Raw genomic sequence first — 21880 nt, 5'->3', positions numbered from 1 at the left:
ATAGAAGGGCCCAGGACACGACGATGGCTCCACGAAAGCCTTCGTCCATTCTCAGCCTGGCTGCTTCCCAAAGTGCCAGCCTTGCGAAAGGGGCATCGCTGCGAGCCTAGCCAGGGCTGACCGCACCGGGATGGGAGGTAGGATGCAGGGGCGTGAGCCAAGGCCGAAGGGGCGGACGCGGGGTGGCGTCTAGCTCTCCATAAAGGGACCGTGGGGGCCTCACTCTCTTCTGCGCTGCTAGCCGCCACCGGCAGGGAACACGGAGCAATGTCTGTTCGCTGCCAGCAGAGTCCGGTGCTGGCAGGGAGCGCCACTTTGGCCGCTCTGGGGGCACTGGTCCTGTACCTCGCGGAGCCCTCCGGCTACGGGAAGTACTCGGAGAACCTGATGCCGGTGGCTATCCGTCTGCCCGCCCGCGCCGCCTGGTTCCTGCAGGAGCTGCCCTCCTTCGCGGTGCCCGCGGGGATACTCGCAGGGCAGCCCAGCTCTCTTTTGGGTCCGCCTGCGACTGTGCTTCTGGGCCTCTTCTGCGCACATTACTTCCACAGGTAGCGTTTTCCTTTGAGAGCGCGGAGTGGAGCGCACCGCCAGGCTCCCGGCGTCCAGGAGCACAGCGCGCGGGGCGCCTGGAGGATCGCAGAGGGGAGGTGCGGGCGGCTGTAAGGAGTGCGGGGCCGGGGGAGCGTCTGACAGAGCAGGGGCTGCGGGCCGGACGCGGGCTGGGGGAGAAGCGATCGCGGGCAGACGCCGCCTCCGCTCTCCACCGCTCCGAGCGCTTCTCAGGTCTGCTCCGTATCCTTCGACTGCGCTGGGGGAAGAGCGGGGCGGGAGGCGACCTGGAAAGCTCAAGCTGGGCAGAGCGGCTGGCCCAGCGGTAACCTCTCCGATTCCGCGCGATCCCGTGTTACCTGTGGCGTCTTGCCCATCTCCCCTTCTCATTCCTTCTTCACCTTTCCTTTACAGGGTGCGGGCGGGCTGGTTTTGAGGTCTTGAGGGAGCCCAAGTATTGGCATTTCCCGAAGGAAATGTAGCTCAGAGGCTCTGGATCAACTTATCTCGGCAGGGAGATGGGCAGAGCCAGACTTAAATGGTGGGAAAGAGCATGCAATGGGAACCCCCGGGCCTGAGAAGTCCCACTTCTCCGGGCCCACGGAAAAGGGAGCGCGCTCACCACCAACTCGCTTCATGTTCCCCTGGTACATAAGTGTTAATGAGTTGAAGTTAACTTAATGTTCTTCTGAATGAAAAAAAATCCCAAGTTCAGCAGAAATTTACCTTCTGGTCTGAGACGGAAAGAAGGAAAGAAACCAAGGGATTTCCGGATTTGGCGAATGACTGCTCAAAAGAGACTCTTAGGGAAAGGAACAAGCGCTTGATTCAGCTGCCCACCATGCCTAGTCATTTGCCACCTGCAGTCCCATTGAGCCCCGTTGTAACCTTGTGAGATATGCATTTACTGTGCCCATTTTATAGACAAAGAAACTGAGGCTGTTTAAGGTTAAGTGGCAGAATGAACATGACACAGCTAGTGCCCAGCCAATTTAAAATAGCCTGCGAAACTCCGTGGCTCAAGACCTTCCCACCATGTTAAACGGGTAGATACTCTGCAAGGAGAAAACAGAATTCATAGAGAAAAGTTGCCAAACCAAACCAAGAACTGGAACAGAAGCACAGCCTTTTTTGAATAGAGAATTTATGGGATCAAAAAATCAAGGAAATCTAGGTTAGGCATTAGGGTAAACAATTTGTCTCAAAGCTGAAAGGCATCCTCCTCTCTCGTAATGGATCATAAGGGAAAAGTGATGCCTCATTTTGGGAAAAGGAAGTGAAGAACAAGTTTTAAACTGTCTTTTCTTATAACCTTTTCTTATCCTCTGGATCTTAAGCAGATTTAATATTTATGCAATTTTAACTGAATTCTCACTCTTTTAACAATTATTGCCAAGCAGCCATTTTATAAATGGTTGTCCTTTTTGGATTTTATTTTACCCAGATTTAAGTGGTTTAATTTGCACAGAAAGAAAGACATTAGATGCAGAAGGTTAGAGACCAGTTTTTGATTTCGCTTGTTTTCTGAAAGCATATTTAACAGAAAAAATGTGATTTTTATCAGAAAGTTACTTTTAGCACCATAAACAATATTTTTATGAATTCGTTTCATCTTGCAGTAAAGCTTAGTGTTTTCGACAATCCTTTTAACAAAGAATTTTAGACTTGTTTTTAAAGCCAAAAAGTACTTTGCCTTAATAAATTATGACAAGTACATTAAAAGAACCAAGGAAGTAATTACTCATAAGATGAATATCGACATACTGTTCATCTTATTCAGGGGAAATTTAAAATGTAAGTAAAGGATCTGGGGACTAAGTCTGCCTGCAGGAAAATTCCCACTGAAAACACAACTCTGGGTGAATGAGTTGTCCCTAAGGAATGAAGATGTGATGTTTTGTACATCATTCCCCTTGTGTGAACTCTTTGTTTGAGTCCACTGGACTATTGAATCTGTTATCATTTTGAGTGCTTACAAGGGGTTTCTCCAAGCACTATTTGAGTTATCTATAGTCCTCATGCCAGCCCATTAAGGAAGTTCTATTATCACCTCCATTTTGCAGGTGGGAAACTGGGGCCAAAAAATGATTAAATAACTTGCCCAAGGTCACACAGTAACCAGGGAGCTAGGATTTAGGTCCATGGAGTTTGAATCCAGAGCTCAGGCTCTTAGCTACCACAATAAACTGTTTTATATTTGTTCTTGCTGTCTTGTTCTTGCCTTTTAAAAGACTATATTTAGGTTTAAAGTTAGTTTTTAAGTTATAAAAGTAATGAATAGAAATTATGAAAAGTACAAAAGTAGAAAAATTTCAATAATTTCAGCACCTGAGTACATTAATTGTTAATGTTTTGGGACATTTCCATCAAGGCTTTAATTTTTCTTGGTAGATTTTTATGCATGCTTGCTATATTGAATATATATAGATTTTAGTTCTACCTGAGTACTGTCCATAATAAAAATTTCCCACATTATCACAGAATCTTTATAAATATCATCTTAGTGGTTGCTTGTTACTTCACTTATCCTAAAAACAATCATTTATCTATCCATTAATTTATAGTTTTTAAAATAATGTAAATAATTTTTACATAAACATTTTATTAAATGGGACAATTTGTCTTTTTGTTTAGGCTAGGTTAAATAAGGCTATGATGTACATTTTGGCATCTAATATTTTTTCAGAAGTCAGGACCATTCTTTTAGCCAGGATTCCCAGAAGTGGTTCAAAGATATGAGTATTTTGGCTTTAAGTTTTAAAAGTCATTTGGGTTGATAGCGAGGGCACATTAAAAAAAAAAGCTCCAGACTGTCTTGGTTTTATCCTGTCCTTTGCATAGCTATGATACAGAGAATATGATGGAGGAAAAAGTGTTCACAAGAAGGCTGGATTATCTGTGGCTTAGACTCTTCTGCAAAATGTCCTTTGGGGACTATTCAGAAAGCAATATGTCCCATAGGATAGAAGGTGAAACTCTTTGTACCTTTCTCCATACAAGGATGACATACTATAATGTGAATTTCACAAGGGCATAGGTGTTTGTCTCGTTTGTTCATGGCTGTGTCTTCGTGTAGAAAGTGCTGGTACGTAGCTGGTAGTCACTAAAATTTGTTGAATGCATGAATGAACTCTTTTTCTGACATCAGTAAAGGCAGTCAGAAATGTGGGAGAGCTAGCAATTACTTAGGAATCATTGCTGAGATTGCATGGCCAGGTCAACTCAGATCATTCTCTTCCCTTCAGAATCTATTGTTGTAGATATTTGGATGGTTTAGCTACATGAAAATGACTGCTGTGTAAGCATGTTGCCTAATCCCACGTCTAAAGTTGTTTAAAGTCAGAATTTTCTCACCTCTTGTTGACCTTGATTATAGCCTGAAATGATACTTTACCCCTAATCCCTGATTGATCATTTTCTCAACTTGCCATGGTGTTTCATGCAATAGTCATCATACCACCTAAGCCTGGGGGAAGCTGAAGTTTTTTCAAGACTTGGGTGTGAGCTTGGTGCTTAGATGAAAAAGAAAAATCTCTTTTCAAAAAAAGGTGACTATTTTGTAAAAAGTTGATGGCAATTTGACCTTCCATGAGGCATGTCCAGAAGCAGAGGGTAATGCACACATTAGAATCTATTTGAATTTGGAGAGAACTTTTCTGTAGTTTAGATGCTGAAACTAATGATGTTTTCTATTCAGCCAAGTACAATGAGGGCTTCAGTAAAAGGTCTTTTTGCTTGATTGTTCGGTTCATCCTCCAGGGCATGAATCCTCCATCCTTCAAGACTCAAATCATCACTTCCTCCAAGAAGCCTTCTCTGAGTCCTTTCTCCTTTTGTAAATCAAGATGTGGTACCATTTCTTGGGCTTTCCCAGCAGCCAGGGTGGCCTTCCCTGAGGCACTTCACACACTTGATCCTAATTCTCTGTTTTAAAGAAATGTCACATTTGTCCAGGCTCCTCATTTCATAGAAGCAGAGGACCACAGAGTTTGGTCAGTTAGGGGCAAAGAAGGGACTGGGACTTGAGCCTCCTGTGCCCTGTCAGTGCTTCCCCAATCTCGTGACCTGGACACGTCTCAAATATCCAGAAGTAATCAAACCTTGTGAAGGAAATTAGTTATTGGCTGAAAATCAGAGCGATGATTAATGTGGACATTGGAAACCATCTTAACAAATCTCTCCTTTTACACACTGAGAAGAGAGGCCCGCATGGAATAAACTGAATTCCTGTGGTCACTTAATCATGTGTTAAGGACATTCATGAGGCATAATTTGGATCAATTAAGATTAACTGAGAGATTCTTTAAAATGGGGGTCAGCAAGCTTTTTCTGTAGAAAAGCTAGATGGTAGCTATTTGAGGCTTTGCAGTCAGAAAATCTCTGCTACAGTAGGTACTCAACACTGCTATTGTAGCATGAAAACACAGACAGTATGTAGAGAAGTGAGTGCGGTAATGTTCCAGTAAAACTTCATTGACAAAAACAGGTAGTGGGCTGTATTTGGCCTGTGGGTCGTATTTTGCCAGTCCTTCCTTAAGAAAATCATGAGTAGCATAGCTTTACATTTAGTTCTCTGTTAAATTATATCATAAAATTGTGTTAATCCTGTATAAAAGCAGTGGACATAGTCTAGGAAAATTCTGCTACCTTTTAATTGGAATTTGGTAGTAAATCTCATTTTCTGAGGATTCCTGGGTTCTGAGTCCTTTATTTGAACCTTTGTGGGAAATAGTAGGAGCCTTGGAGTTTACATTCTAAATGGGGTGACATCATAAGCACATCTGAAATATATACAGCCATGTTTGCCAGAGACGTAAACAAGGTTTAGAGATCGTGACCACTTTTATCACATTGAAGAAGGGACCAACTTCTTACTCGTTTTAAGTCTAATTTAATGTCACTTAAAAGAACAATCATGATAAGGAAACAGCAATCCTTGTTGGTGAAGTGATGTATATGAAGTTACATGGTGAGGAAGGGGCAGAGTGGGGCTTGAACCTGGGTCTCCCAATTCTTTTTCAGAGTTCCACTAGCTCAGAACTGTGCTGGGCCCTAGGGGGAACACACAAAAGAAGTACACTAGCTGGTCCTTGCCCTCCAGTAGGAAGGCAGGAAAATGCATCGTAGTGTGTCTGACACTCCATCTGGTGTGAAAGCTTGGTGGTGGCAGTGTCAGTGTGAGAGGTCCAGGACGGGTGGGAAAATGCAAATTGAGGGACATGTGGTCATGCTGCTGAACGTGCTGAGGTCTCTGATGCCTGTCTCAGTGTGCAGATAGGTGGGTGGGTTTTGAGGAAGCCCAATAAATAATGACACCCCTCTTCCCCACCTAGGTTCATAGTCAACTAAGAGACCCAGGAATTAGGCAACTAGAGACAAATTACCACCCTTATTAGTGGTAAAGCTGGTTTGGGGCAACATGGTTTCCATTTTGGATCTTAACACTGCCCCTCAGAAATACTCAGCAACAACGATGGCTAACTACCACAGGCCTTACGCAGGAGTGCCTGTTCTGGAAAGACAGCAGAATGAGAGAAGGCCTGAGCTGCAAACATTCCTTGAGAGGTCCTGCTTTCAAATTTATCATTTATTCCTCCTTTCCTGAGAGGAAATACGTGAGGGGGAGTGGAAAGGCCAGGAGGGATACTCAACTGAAGGGCCCTCAGTAAGCATGAGGGGGAACATGAGTGTTTTCTGTTACCAGGTAGACCACGAAAATTGTCTGCCTATTGATTTTTGCCAGAGCCTGGCAAGTTGGTTCTGGAACCTGGGGCCCTTCCCATCTTGCTTTTTGACTCCTTGCCACATATGGCAATGAGGATATCAAAGGCTGGATTCAAGATGTTTAAAAAGTTGCTGTGCTCAACCCAACAGCCTTTGAGGAGACTCAGCTTAGCATAGGAGCTCTAAATTTTAAAACCCTCTGAACTGGGGCCAGCAGTGCAATTTGCCTTCCATTTGGTTATGGAAGGGGGATAAAGGAAGGAGAAACCAACATTTATTGAGCTCCGGGTGTTCCTGGAATTATGTTATGTGTTTTATATCAGTTATCTCATTTTGTCCTTGAGACAATTGCTGTTATTAATGTGGTTTCACAAATAATTGCGCTCTGCCTGATTGTGGTGATTGGTGGGAGTGAAGGGGAGTGATGAGCAAGCACTTAGCTGGTCCTTAAAGGATGGTCTATTCCCAGGTTTGTGAGTGGGAATGAGACGTTCAGTCAGGGAAAGGGGGCTGTTTGGTAACCTAGGACTTAAAATTGCCCTATGTGCCATGTGTGCTCCAGCTTAGAATACATCTCCTCTTTTTAATATCAAATCTCTCTTTTATCATGCCATAATATCTGATCCTACTATCCAAGCCTTAAATCAGTTCTGGACTCTTTTCAAGATTCTCCCGTTATAATTACTTCATGTTGTCAAGGCTGATCCTAAAAGTTACTGTGAAGAAAGTAAGGTCATTTGCTTTTGACAGTTTTCCTATTTGACAGTGAAAAATCCCAAATCCTTTTCTGTGTGCATTCTTTGTTTCTTGCTCCTGCCTCTATCTGTCCTCTGTCAACAGCACTGCTTGGTCTCACTTCAGTCTCCCAGTGAATGTTCTTTACTTACTAAAAGTTCCCTATCTGATAAACAAATCTAAATCCTAGTGTGTTAGGTCCTTTGTTTTCTTGTTATTGAATTTTGAAAATTCTTATATATTCTAGATACAAGTTCTTTACCAAATATGTGCTTTGAAATTAGTTTCTCCTGGTCTGCATGACTTTTCTTTTTTCATTCTCTTAACTGTATCTTTTGAAAAACAGAGGTTTTTAATTTTGATGAAGTCCAGTTTTTCTATTTCTTTTCATGCAATTAGATCTAAGAAACCTTTATCTAGTCTAAGGTCACATAGATTTTCTCATAAAAGATTTATTGCTTCAGGTTCTACATTTTTGTCTATGACCTATTTTGAGTTAATTTTTATATAGGGTTAGAAATATGAATCAAAGTTCTTTCTTTTGCATATGGATAGCCGATTGTTCCAGTACCAATTGTTAAAAATACTTTTCTTTCTCTAATGAAATTGCTCCCGCACCTCATGATATGAACAAATACTCTGCTAAAGAAAACATATGAACGGCAAATACAAACAGGGAAAGATGCTCAACATCATTAGTCATTCAGTTCATTTCAGTTCAGTCACTCAGTCGTGTCTGATTCTTTGCAACCCCATGGACTGCAGCACACCAGGCCTCCCTGTCCATCGCTAGCTGCCGGAGTTTACTCAGACTCATGTCCTTTGAGTTGGTGATGCCATCCACCCATCTTGTCCTCTGTCATCCCCTTTTCCTCCTGCCTTCAATCTTTCCCAGCATCAGGGTCTTTTCCAGTGATTCAGTTCTTTGCATCAGGTGGCCAAAATATTGGAGTTTCAGCTTCAGCATCAGTCCTTCCAATGAATATTTAGGACTGATTTCCTTTAGGATGGACTGGTTGGATCTCCTTGCAGTCCAAGGGACTCTCAAGAGTCTTCTCTGACACCACAGTTCAAAAGCATCAATTCTTCAGTGCTCAGCTTTCTTTATAGTCCAACTCTCACATACATACACATACACATACACATACAATCTCACATCTCACATCACATGTGATGTCACATGACATTAGTCATTAGGGAAATGCTAATCAAACTACAATGGGATACCAGTATGTTTCCATTAGAATGGCTACATTAAAAAGACTAAATGTACCAAGTGCTGCTGAGGATGTGGAAGACTAGAACACTTATACATTGTTGATAGGAATGTGAAATGGCAATCTCTTTGGAAAACATTTTGAAGTCTCTTAAACAGTTAAATATAAACATACCATGTGACCTGCCCATTCCATTACTAGCTCTTTTTCCAAGCAACACAGAAGCATATGTTGACACAAAGACTTGTATACAAATGTTTCTAGCAGCTTTATTTGTAGTAGCCAAAAACTGGAAACCACCCAAACGTCCATCAAAAAGTAAATGAGTAAACAAACTGGTATAGCCAAATAATCGAATAGTACTCCATCATAAAAATGAATGAACTATTGATGTGAGCTACAAGGATGAAGCTCAGAATAATTATTCTGGGTAAAGAAGCCAAGCAAAAAGAGAGTGCATGCTTTATGACTCCATTTGTATACAACTCTGTGAAATCCAAACTCATCTACGGAACATGAAGGACATCAGTGATTTCCTGGGGACAAAGGGAGAGACAGAAGGGTGAGATTACGAGGAGGATGAACAAAATTTTGGTGGAGATGATATGTTCATTATTTTGATGTCATGACTGTTTTAAAATTTATCAAACTGCATGCTCTAAATATGTGCAGTTGATTATTAATTATATCTCAATGAAGATTAAAAAAACTATAAGTAGACCTATGAAAAAACTGTGTGTATGTGTGGTTTTGTGTCACTGACAATTGTTTAGACTTTCTGTGAGGCGATGTTTAACAGTAGCTGAATAGCTGTTCACTTTCTTCCCCCAGAAATTTCACTTGGGGAGGATACTCAAGGGAAATAGTCCAAAAGAAAGAAACAATTTACATAAAATTATGGTGTTATGGTTCACAACTGTAGAATACTGGAAGTTACTTAAATGCTGTACTATTAAGGGCTGATTGTAACTAATATGATTGAATATTATGTATACTTCAAATCTGTGTCTTGGATCTGTGTCTGATGAAAATAAGTATAATGTAAAAGGTCATTTAGTGAAGAAATAGTGCAAAATGAATATGCTCTGAGAAATCCCTATCAACACTTATGAATTAATATATTAATTAAAGTGATATGAATAGCTGATAATTTTGGTTTATAGATTTGTATGTAATATTTTCAAAGTGTTTAATGGTATAACTCTCACTATACCTAATAAGTAATCAGAGAAGGCAATGGCACCCCACTCCAGTACTCTTGCCTGGAAAATCCCATGGACGGAGGAACCTGGAAGGCTGCAGTCCATGGGGTCACTGAGAGTCAGACACGACTGAGCTACTTCACTTTCACTTTTCACTTTCATGCATTGGAGAAGGAAATGGCAGCCCACTCCAGTGTTCTTGCCTGGAGAATCCCAGGGACGGGGGAGCCTGGTGGGCTGCCGTCTACGGCGTCACACAGAGTCGGACACGACTGAAGCGACTTAGCAGCAGCAGCAGAACTATACCGAATAGAAGGAATAATACTGACATCATGAGATTTTAAGTTACCTTGCTAGCTATATAGTTAAATGCCAATAGAGATCAAGACATTTCTACAAGAATGGATAAACACAAGGTCCTACTGTATAGCACAAGAAACTATTAATATAAGCAATATCTTGTGATAAACCATAATGGAAAAGAATATAAAAAAGAATATATATGTGTATAACTGAGTCATTTTGTGGTACAGCAGAAATTAACACAACACTCTAAATCAACTATGCTTTGATAAAATGATAAATTAAAAGGAAAGATCTTTCTACAAATAAGCATTGCTTTGAGGGGAAAGTCACCACTATGTGATCTCCCCCAATAAGCCACTATGACATCACTAACTTCTAAAATTGTCATCTTTCATTTTGACCCTTTGAGTTAGGGTATTGAAGATTCCTTAAAATGGAGTTGTGTTTAAAATTGTTGTTCTATTGCTCAGTCGTTCAACTGTGTCTGACTCTTTGTGACCCCATGGACTGCAGCACACCAGGCTTCCCTGTCCTTTACCATCTCCTGGAGCTTGCTCAAACTCATATCCAGTGAGTTGGTGATGTCATCCAACCATCTTGTCCTCTGTCATCCCCTTCTCCTCCTGCCTTCAGTCTTTCCCAGCATCAGGAATTTTCTAATGAGTCGGCTCTTCATATCAGTTGGCCAAAGTATTGGAGCTTCAACTTCAGCATCAGTCCTTCCAATTAAAAGCAGAGATTTTTGTAGTTTGGTTGAAATCCATCATATTGATATTTGTTTCTATTTGTCTCTCTGTTATTCGTTCATATTTTCCCTCTATCTTCCATCTTTTGAATTGAGTGTTATTTTATTCCATTTTATATCACCATTTACTTTCAAGTGATATTACACTACTTCATGTATAGGAATATGAAATAATATACTTCCATTTCTCCCCTGTTGACCTTTATGCTGTTGTATTTGTTTTACTCCCACACATGCCATAAGAATCTTCAACATATTGCTCTTATTTTTGTTTAAACAGTCAATTATCTTTTAAAGGGATTTAAATGATAAAATCACGTATTTGCCATTTCTGATGTTCTTTACTTTTGAATGTTGATCTATATTTCTATCTTATTTTTTCTTTTGCCTGAAGAATTTAACTTTTTAGGACAGTTTTTTTTTCATATTTTGAATATCTGAAAATGTCTTTACATCTCCTTTATTTCTGAAGGTATATAATTCTAGATATAACATTCTAGATTGCAGCTATTTACTTTCAGTACTGTAAATATGTTGCTCCACTGTTATCTTGCTTACATCATTTCCAAAAAGAAACCTGTCTTTTCCCTGATCTTTTTCCTCTTTTATGAAACTGTCTTACAGATCACTGATGCTTTTATCATTTTTTAAGATTTTTTTTTCGGTGTGTTTCTTTTGGATAGTTTCTGTTGCTATTTCTTCAAGTGTACAGTCTTTTATTCTGTGATATCTTATGTATTGTTAATCCTGTTTCCAATCTCAGACATTGCAGTTTCCATGTCTAGAAGTTCGATTTTGGCCTTTTTTGCTATTTTCTATGTCTTTACTTAATTTTACATACATATGAAATACAATTATAATAGCGGTTTTAATGTCATTGTCTGGTAATTCTAACATCTGTGTTTTCCTGCTTCTTTGCATGCCTCGTAATCTGGACAGAGGAGCTTGGTGCCCGGAGTCAGAAAGAGTCATGACTGAGCAACTAAGTACAGCTCGGCACATTGTACCTTGCTGGCTATTGCATATTTTTGTATTCCTATAAATATTCTTGAGCTTTGTTCTGGGGTGCAGTTAAGTTCCTTTGAAGTAATTCGGCCCTTTCAGATCTTGATCTGATTTTCTAGGTACTTCTAGAAGAGTGCTAGTGCAAGAGCTAATTAATTCTCTCCTCTGATCCAAGGCCTTGTTGAGTACTCTACCCAGTGTCCCATGTATCTTTTCATTCTGGCTGGTGGTGATGGGCTCTATTGCTGGACCATTCGGAATGACATCAGAATCCCTATAAAACTGGGCTACAGTGTAAAGTCAAACAACTAGAATTAGAAAACCACAGTTTTGTTTTTGCAAACAACGAGAAATATAGGATACAAAGTTGTAGCTTAGAGAAATGATGTATTTGTGTCCAACAGTGAACATGTCTTGTCCTTAGCTTAACTTGGTAAGCTTGCTGAACTTTGTACTTCAAGGTGAAAACCACCCAACGTCACAATTTACAATTTGTTATTTTGGTCATGGTCATTTATCATGAGTGGCTGAGCAGGTGTGTTTACACAATGCCAAAACACACACCAAACCTGTCAACTTAAAAAGAAGAGATAAACTAGTTATTCAAATTAATTGATTAGTTACTCAGGTCAAGAGATCCATCTGGGTCTATTAGTACACTAAGATCTTGATCTTAGGAACAAACAAACAAATAAATGAATAGGGTCAGTGGTCTGTAGCCTGTCTCTTGTAGGAGGTTGTACCTCAATGATGATTACTCATTCCATCACTCAGAAGAATCCTCAGTTTCTTAAAACTTTGGTAATTAATTGGCTATTCAGACTGAACTTCTGTTTTGATGTAGAGGCAGAAAGAACGAGGAAAATTGAATGAATGAGCAATTCCAAGTTCTCTCAATACTACCCAGGACAAAAATATTAACAGACAATATAAATAGGAAACTTAAAAACGGTATACTATGTTTTAGGTCTTCATGAGCTGGTCATCTCAACATTTTTCATAATTTTAATATATCTATTGGATCATGACCACCAGATAATTCACACCAGATGACATTTGCAAGAGGTTGACAATGGAATCTATCTGTTCTGGAATTTTTCCCATGGTACAACCCTTATGAAAAATGATCAACCATTCTACTGCAGGGGGAAAAAAGTAGTTTTATTGAATTGAGGCCCTTAAAAAATACTCTAATTTCTCTATGTGTACATTTGGAGAAACCAAACATCTGGTCACTGCCAAAAGTTTGTTAAATTTGCCATTGGAGGTATGAAGTCAGTGGTTTTTAACCCTGGCTACACGTTGGAGTCATCTGGGGCGATTCTTAAGTGCTGCTGAGGCTCCCAATCCTATGCCCTTGATCCTGAGTTATTTATCTTCAATGTGCCTCTTCACCTTTAGCATTGGGTGATTTGAATATGCAACCAAAGGTGAGAGCCTCCAATGTAGACAAATCCCCGTGAAACTGGCATTTTTTCGTACAGTGAATGCAATAGAGCAAAGTGCTCAAGAACATAAACTCTGAAAATAGTTCCCTCTGGACTTGGATCTCAACTGTGATATTTCATAGCTGTACCAATTGGGGCTAATTTAATCTCACTGTGCCTTAGTTTCTTCATCTGCACAGAGGATGATTACAATATTACCTATCTCCTAGTGTTGCTGTAAAGATTAAATGAATTAATATGTGCAAAGTACTTAGAACAGTACCTGGAGCATAGTCAGCGCTGTATAAATATTAGTTGTATGTGGTTCTTTGCTGGCAGTTCCCTTATAGGATGTCTGAACTGAAATTAGTCATCTAACAAGGTGACTAGTTCCCTGTAGTTGCTATAATAAATTACCACAAACTGGATGGCTTAAAACAACAGAAATTTTTTCTGTCATCATTCTGGAGGCCAGAAGTCTGAAATTTTTCTCTCTTGTCCTTTTGGAGGCCAGAAGGCATCAGCTGGGTTCCCTGTGGAATCTCTAAAGGGAGATCCTTCCTTGGCTCGTTAAGCTTCAGCAGTTGCCTACATTTCTTGGCTTATCTATGTTCTATCTTCCCATTGCCTTTTTCTCTGTGTATCTTTCCTCTCTTCTGCTCCTTTCTTGTGTAAGGATACGTGTGACAGCATTTAGCGTCTATTCAGATTATCCAGGATAGCTTCATCTTCTCAAGATCCTTAATTTAATCTCATCGTTTGCCATGTAAGAATATTCACGCTTTTGCTATAATGAAGTAATAGTCACAAATTCTGGGGAGTACGGCATAAACATATTTTGGGGGCCAGCATTCAAACCACAACTCAAGGTCCATAATTAAACATAAGCTTGGATGGCATGCACCACAGACTCATTCTGAATTTAGTCACTTTTGCATTTGACCTGTACTTCCCACTCTCTAAGATGTCCAAAACCATTACTCACATTAATAGGTAGCATCTGAGTCTATAGACAAGTGACTGTTCATCATTTCTTGGGAAGCACTTGGGGAAGTAGGCCAAGGGCTCAGAGGACTGGTTGGCCTAATGCTCTTTGGCGTTCAGAAAGGCTCCTACAAGGAAAGGCCTCTTGGTGAGTTCTGCTCCAAGAAAATAACTTTGGGGAAACTCTATTTTATGATCAAATGCAACTCAAAACCTTCACCAATTCTGGCTTTAAATATGGAAAAGTTCGATGCTCATTTTACAAGAGAACAGTGTGGTGTTGTATTAATCAGTACTCTTTCAGTTTCAAGTGACAGAAAATTCAAGTAGATTTAAGTAAAATCTGAATTAATTACCTTTCATGACTGGAAAATTCTAACTTCAGGTCCAGATTGATTTAGTGGTTCCAAAGATACCATGAAGATCTGGTTTCTCTCTGCAGCTGTTGGTTCTACTTCTTTTACTGGCTCTGTTTTCAGGAAGGCTGTCATTTGGTGGTAACAAGACAACTGCAGCATCTAAGAGTGTATATCCTCCATGGGGTCACAAAGAGTTGGACATGACTGAGCGACTAAGCACATCCTCTCAGATCCAGGGCATGTGGAAAAGAAGAGTTTTAGAAAAATCATAAGCCAAACCTTATTGGAGTTTATATGCCCGTCTCTGATAAAGCCAGTGTAGTAGGGTTATCCTTGTTCTGATTGGCTGAGAATGAACCTTTTCACAGAGTAAGATGGGAAGGAAGTGGGTCCCTGGTGGAGAACCAGGGTAGTTACCTAAGGAGGAAGAATGAATGTTGGGTGACAGACGCCAACGAATGACTACCAGAGACGCAACAAGATCCTTGGACTAAAATGACTGAAAAACCAAACATGGATTCTTTTGAAGGGCATGTGGAATTTTTTTCCAATTGGATATTTTGATCTTAATTTTCCTTTCCAATTAGAAATGAGCGAGTTGTTTTGAAGCAGAAGACCTTCTTTTAAATCTCATTTCTGCTGTCCCTTTGTAACTGTGTGGCCTTAGGAAAACTACCACACCTCTGTAAGCTTCGTATTCTTCACTGGCCTAACAATAGTAACACACACACACACACACACACATACACACACACACTCAGAATAAATACCTTCTTCTCAGGACATCAGGGTGCATTAACAGAATAAGCCTACGTAAACACAATTTGATTGGTATCAAAAACACATCTGCCCCAATAATTCTTTCTGCAGCCTTGAAATATGTCTGAAATCCTATCATTCAAGTATTTTCTTTGGTTTAAGGCAGTGTATCTCCAGAGAGCTAGGTAAAGAATTCCAAGCAATTTTCAAAAATTCCAAGGAAAGATAACAGGAAATCTTGAGTCACTGACTACTCTTTATCTGCCACTGCAGATGGTGACTGCAGCCATGAAATTAAAAGACGCTTACTCCTTGGAAGAAAAGTTATGACCAACCTAGATAACATATTCAAAAGTAGAGACATTACTTTGACGACTAAGGTTCAGTAGTCATGTATGGATGTGAGAGTTGGACTGTGAAGAAGGCTGAGCGCTGAAGAATTGATGCTCTTGAACTGTGGTGTTGGAGAAGACTCTTGAGAGTCCCTTGGACTGCAAGGAGATAACCAGTCCATTCTGAAGGAGATCAGCCCTGGGATTTCTTTGGAAGGAATGATGCTAAAGCTGAAACTCCAGTACTTTGGCCACCTCATGCGAAGAGTTGACTCATTGGAAAAGACTTTGATGCTGGGAGGGATTGGGGGCAGGAGGAGAAGGGGACGACAGAGGATGAAATGGCTGGATGGCATCACTGACTCGATGGACGTGAATCTGAGTGAACTCCTGGAGTTTGTGACGGACAGGGAGGCCTGGCGTGCTGCAGTTCATGGGGTCGCAAACAGTTGGATACGACTGAGCGACTGAACTGAACTAAAGAGGGGATGAGCCAGAGAAAGCCACCTGTGAGATGATTTTTGTTACTACTTGCAAGGCAATCATTAAGACCTTGAGAAAAATGCTTTCTCTGTCCTTCCACATCTACTTTAGGATTCTTGCTTCACTATTTCTCCTTTCACTCAGTCAGGGCCTTCATGTCCTCTAGGGATACCCAATACCATAGGGAACCTCCACAAGGAAAATCTCTATCTAGAATTCTCCTTTCCCCAAGTGTCTCAGGTTGTGAAATGACCTCTCTTCTCCATAATTGCAATTCTCATTTTCACACTGGAGCTGATGTTAGGTAGGGTGAGTGGCATCTGATTACTATTTGTTAAAGTATTTATGAAAAGCATGAATGAGGGACAGGCTCAACTTTCTTTCAGGGATAATACTGATATTTCATCTTCTATTTTGGTATAAGAGTTTTTGAGAAGGATACTTGGGTCTTTTTCCTAGTCACCTAGAATCGGTTACAAATATTCTCATAACAGATGCTAACTCCCACTTCTGAGAGATTATTGCCCATAGGTTTTAGGTGTCACTTAGAAGTTAATAGGAAGTAGAGCACCCTGAGAAAGTGGGACAAAAAAATGGGAGGTTTCAATAAAAGAACTGGAAAGAAAAGATTTGAGACTGGGGGATTTGCAGGAAAAATAAATCTTTTGGGATATGGCCACGTATGTCTGTGTCATGCATGTCTGGAATCCTGAGAATGGGGGAGGAGAAAGAGGGAAGCAGCAGGAGAGGGACCCACAGGGGATATATTATGAGCAAACAAAGACTAGGGCTCAAAGATCATTTTCACATTGTCTTAGGCTGGCCCTTGGCTTTATACAGAGACACTCTAATGATATATTTCCTTGGTTTGGAAAGAAACACTTAACTGTTAAATTCTAATAAGTGCCAGTTACATTAATCATACTGTTTAATTCTTTCAACAACTTTCTGAGTTTGGTTGTTATTATCCTTTTATAAATGGGAAACTGAGCTTCAGAGGAGTTAAGTTGCCAAGATCATTGTGGTAGTTGAAAATATATATCTCTAAATTTTTTTGATGTGACTTCCTTTAAAAGTTGGTACCAAAGAGAGAGTTAAGAGAGAGTTCTTTATGTATTCTAAATTCTAGTTCTTTGTAAAATATGTGGTTTGCAGATATTTCCCCCAATTGTGTAATTTATCTTTTCATTCTCTTAACAGGGTCTTATGAAAACCAAAACTTTTTGGTGAAGTCCAGTTTATGAATTTTTACTTTTATGGATAGTTCTTTGAGATGTTCTATAGAGACAGTTGATGGACGTGAGTCTGAGTGAACTCCGGGAGTTGGTGATGGACAGGGAGGCCTGGCGTGCTGCGGTTCATGGGGTTGCAAAGAGTTGGACACGACTGAGTGACTGAACTGAACCAAACTGATAGAGACAATCGTGTCATTTTCAAACATGAACAATTTTATTTCTTCCCTTCTGATCTGTATGCTTTTAACTTTTTTCTTGCCTTATTGCTCTGATTAGAATTTCCAGCACTTTGTTAAATGGGAGTAGAGAGATAAGACATTTTGTCTTCTTTATGATCTCAGAGGGAAAACATTTAGTCATTGATCATTAAGTACAATGTTAGCTGTAGATGGACTTTATCAAGTTCAGCAAGTTTCTCTTTATTCCTATTTCTCAGTGTTTTTATCATTAGTGAGGGTTGAATTTCATCAACTTTTTTTACAATGATTGACATGATCATAATATTCCTTTTATTTTTCTGTTAAAAAGTTGAATTGCATTGGTTGATTTTGAATATTGAACCAGTCTTGCATCCCTGGGATAAATCTTACTTGCTTGATCATGTTGTATAATTATTTTTATACATTGTTGAGTTCTATTCCTTAATAGTTTGTTAAAAATTTTCGTGTCTGTAATCATGGGTTTTAGTAGCTCGTAATACTTTTTTCTTTGTACTGTGTTTGTCTGGTTTTTGTGGTAGAGTAACATTAGCCTTATAAAGTGAGAAGATTGAGCAGAATTAGCATTAAATTATTTTTAAATGTTTGGTAGAATTCTCTTGTGAAACTTTCTGGGCCTGGAGGGTTTTTTTTGAGGAGTTTTAAAGTTATGAATTAAATTTCCTTAATAGCTATAGGGCTAGTCAAATGGTCTATTTCATTAGGGCAAGTTTAGATAGCTTGTATCTTTCAGGGATTTAATCCATTTCATCTAAACTGTCAAATTTATGCATGTATCATGGCTTCCCTGATAGCTCAGTTGGTAAAGAATCTGCCTGCAATGCAGGAGACCCTGGTTTGATTCCTGGGTCAGGAAGATCGGTTGGAGAAGGAATAGGCTACCCAATCCAGTATTCTTGGGCTTCCCCTGTGCTCAGCTGGTGAAGAATCAGCCTGCAATGTGGAAGACCTGGGTTCAATCCTTGGGTTGGGAAGATCCCCTGGAGAAAGGAAAGGCTGCCCTCTCCAGTATTCTGGCCTGGAGAATTCCAAGGACTGTATAGTCCATGGGGTTGTAAAGAGTCAGACAAGACTGAGGAACTTTCACTTTCACATAATTATTCATAGTATTTCATTAATATCCTTTTGATGTTTGCAGGTTCTGTTTCTTTCCTGATTATGTTTTCTCTTTTTTCTTTATTAGTCTCTTTAAAGGTAAATTTTACTCATATTTTCAAAGAATTTGTTTTATTGCTGTTTTAATATTTTGAATTTTATTGATTTTTTGCTCTTATCTTTATTATTACCTTCCTTTGGATTTATCATGCTCTTTTTTTCTAGGATTTTAAAGTAGGGGTTTTGAGACCTTTCCTATTTTCCATTGTATGTATTTAGTACTACACAGTTTTCTGAGAGCACTGATGAGACGTGGCCAAATTCTGGAAATATTTTGGGGTAGAGCTAGTAGAATTTGCTAATAGGTTCTATGTGGATTATGAGAGAGAAAAAGAGAGAGAGAAGGGGAAGAAGTCAATGATGATTCAATGTCTTCAGTCCAAGCAAGTGGAAGAATGAACTGAGATGGGGCAGGTTCAGGGGTATGCAGGTTTGGGGATGAGTGGGGAATCAGGGGTTTGGGTGTATTAAATTTGTGAAATCTTTTCAACTGAATGTCTAGTAGGGAGTTGGCTATATGAATCTGAGTTCAAGGACTGCAGACATCCTGCCTGGAGGCATGTATTTGGGAATTGTCATATTATAGATGATAATATTAATAACCGGTATGAGTCTAGATGTGATCATATCTACAGGGCTATAAATAAAGACAGAAAGAGTCCTTAGCCCTGGGGCACTCCACGAATTAAAAGTCAAGGGAATGAAGAGAAACCAGCAAAAGAAAATGAAGAGAAGTCAGTGAGGCAGGAGAAGAATCAAGAGAAAGTGGTGTGCTGGAAGCTGAACGAAGACAGTGTTTACAGAAGGATGGAGTGATCAACTTGTCAAATAAGAGAGCTGAAAATTGGCTCTTAGAATTGAAAATATGGAGGTCTCTGGAGGTCTCACCAAGATCAGTTTCTGTTGGGGAGAGGAAAGACAAAAGGAGGAACAGACATAGACATGGCAAGTGTAGACAACTCTTTTGAGGAGTTTTCCTGTAAAAGAAAGCAGGAAAATGGGGTAGTGGAAAAAGGGGGAGATGGAGTTGAGGATGGAGTTATTACTATACATAACAAGTAAATATATACATGGAAGCCTTGTATTTTATATATAGAATTTGAATTCATTTTGATTGACAATGAAATCTAAAATTTCATAAGTGAAAAGTCTTCAATAGGCTTGATAATCTCAGCAATAGCATTTATGTTTGAAGAAGACTTAGTCAAATATGAGATGGTCTATGCAAGATGTATAATTTTAAAGTTTTTTTCTTTAGTTTAATTTGGATGTGGAATTTCAGTTAACCCTTTCCAATAAGCATCCCCCCAAATGAATATTTACTTAGCAGTGATAGAAAACTTTATATTTACATAGTGCTTATCAGACTTTGATTCAGAACAAACACAGAGGAATGAAAATTTACAATAAAAAGTGTAGGAGGGAATTAAAGTGAAAAGGTTCCAAACCCCAGGGAAACTGAGTCTCAGGTCATGCTGGGATCTGAAGGTATAACTCCCCTGCAAACCTCCATAGCACTAATGCTCAGCCTCCTGGGTGTTCTCTCCTCCCCTCTTCATTGTGCTTACCACTTTCTGTACTGAAACTCTCATTTTAGACTGTTCCCAGCTTTCCAAGAGCAAAGTTTTTCCAATCAGAATGATTTGATTTATTCTCTAGGACTCCTGGCTTTCCAGAGCTTTTTGCCTGTGCAGCTAGGTTGCATTTACCAGTCACTGTTGCAGTTGGGTGGCGCCAAAGGAATGAAAGTGGGAGTAATATGTGCTACTTCTAGTCTGCAGTCTGGCCCTTAAGAAAACCTTTACACAATCCTCCATGCTGTTTTTGTCTGCTGGCCAGAGGAAGAAGATGCCCTGAAAGAGCCTGGATCTTCAGTGATTATGAAGCAAAGCATTGTGAAGAATGAGCTTTTAATATATGGAACCTCTTGGGAGTTGTTTATTATAGTAGTGAGCCTGTCCTGAGTAATATATACTCCTTTGGATGAAGTGTGATTGAGTTTTGACTTTCCGTTCAGATTCTTAGAAAGTTCAGAAGGGGGCATACATGGTTTAAAAGAGTGGATACATGGTTTAACTTGGAAAATGGCTGCATGCGCTATGTCCTGGGTTTTCAAAAGGCAAGGACTTTGCCTTTGGGCCTGTTTTGGGAGTACTGATGGCACTTACAGTGCCACACTGGGAGGCCAACAACTTTTTTTTTTTAAATAGCCTTTCTTTAGCCTTTAGAACCACTATACATACACATATCATTATGGTTTTGATGAAGTCCAGTACATCTATTTTTTTCCCTTCTTGGCTTTTGAAGGATCATTTTCCCTGGTAAAAAATTGACAGTTGTTTTTTTTTTTTTTTTTTGTCAGACTACTGAATATGTCTTTCCATTGCCTGCTTGCCTTCATGATTATTCTATTGAATGTGATGAGTTTCTTCTCTATTGCTGTTTTCACGATTTTCTCTTTATCTTTGGCTTTCATCAGTTTAACCGTGATACACATAAATTTTGATACCTGTTCAGTGGCATTCACTGAACTTCTTGTATGTGTTGATTGGTGTTTGTCATCAAATTCAAAAGTTTTTGGACATTACTTCTTCAAATATTCTTTCTGCCCCTTTGTCATTATTCTCTCTGTGTCCTACAGATTTCTGAATCTCTGTTTATTTTTCTCTGTTCCTCAAACTGGAATAATTCAATTAAACTGTCTTCAACTTCATTGATTCTTTCTTCTGCCTGCTCAAGTCTACTGCTAAGTCCCTCTAGTGAATTTTTCATTTCAGTTGTTATACTTTTCAAGTTCAGATTTTTATTTGGTTCCATTTTATAACATCTATCTCTATTGGTATTCTCTATTTGATAGTCTCTCATTCTTATAAATTCATTTAAGTCTTTAGACATGGTTTCTTTTAGCTCCTTGAACATATTTAAAATAATTAATTTAAAATTTTTGCCTAGTAAATCCAGTGTCTGCTCTTCTCAGAGACAATGTTAGTTGGTTGCATTTTCCCCTATGAATGGCTCATAGTTTCTTGTTTCTTTGAATGTTCCATCGTTTATTGTTGAAAACTATAATACTATGTAACTACTCTGGAAATCAGATTCTCTCTGCCTCCTAAGGTTTTTTGTTGTTACTGTTTGCCTGGTAGCTTTTCTGAACTTATTCTTTGACGCCTTTGTCTTCGTTGATGTGGCTGAAGTCACTACTTGGTTTTCTTAGTGACTAGTTAATGATCAGAGATTTCCTAAAACACCTGAAACCAAAGTCTCCCAGTCTTTGCCAAGGTCCTCTGTGTGCATCTTAGAGAAGTCCTCTAACAACCACCCATGTAGTTTACAATTCTGCTTTGGCTTCACTTAGCACTTGCTCAGACCTCAAAGTCAATCAGAAGTGAGAGCTTAGGAAATTTTCAGGTCTTTTAAAAGATATTTATTTATTTATCTGTGGCTG

General features: G+C 39.5%; 1 protein-coding gene across 4 annotated transcripts in view; it reads left to right on the top strand.

The window, feature by feature from the left end:
• SRD5A2 (steroid 5 alpha-reductase 2) overlaps positions 224 to 21880 on the top strand; it is a 49538-nt gene continuing 27881 nt past the window's right edge. For 3 of the 4 annotated variants that reach the window (XM_018055086.1, XM_018055083.1, XM_018055084.1), the window contains exon 1: positions 249 to 548. In XM_018055086.1, the coding sequence (XP_017910575.1) occupies positions 268 to 548 (281 nt within the window). In that variant the 5' untranslated portion in view covers positions 249 to 267. Of the gene's footprint in view, positions 549 to 21880 lie in introns of all 4 variants that reach the window. The other variant, XM_005686388.3, reaches the window with a different exon arrangement.

Source organism: Capra hircus, chromosome 11, assembly GCF_001704415.2.
Source record: "Capra hircus breed San Clemente chromosome 11, ASM170441v1, whole genome shotgun sequence".
NCBI classification, from domain to species: Eukaryota; Metazoa; Chordata; class Mammalia; order Artiodactyla; family Bovidae; genus Capra; species Capra hircus.
This window is presented reverse-complemented; position numbering and strand designations above follow the sequence as displayed.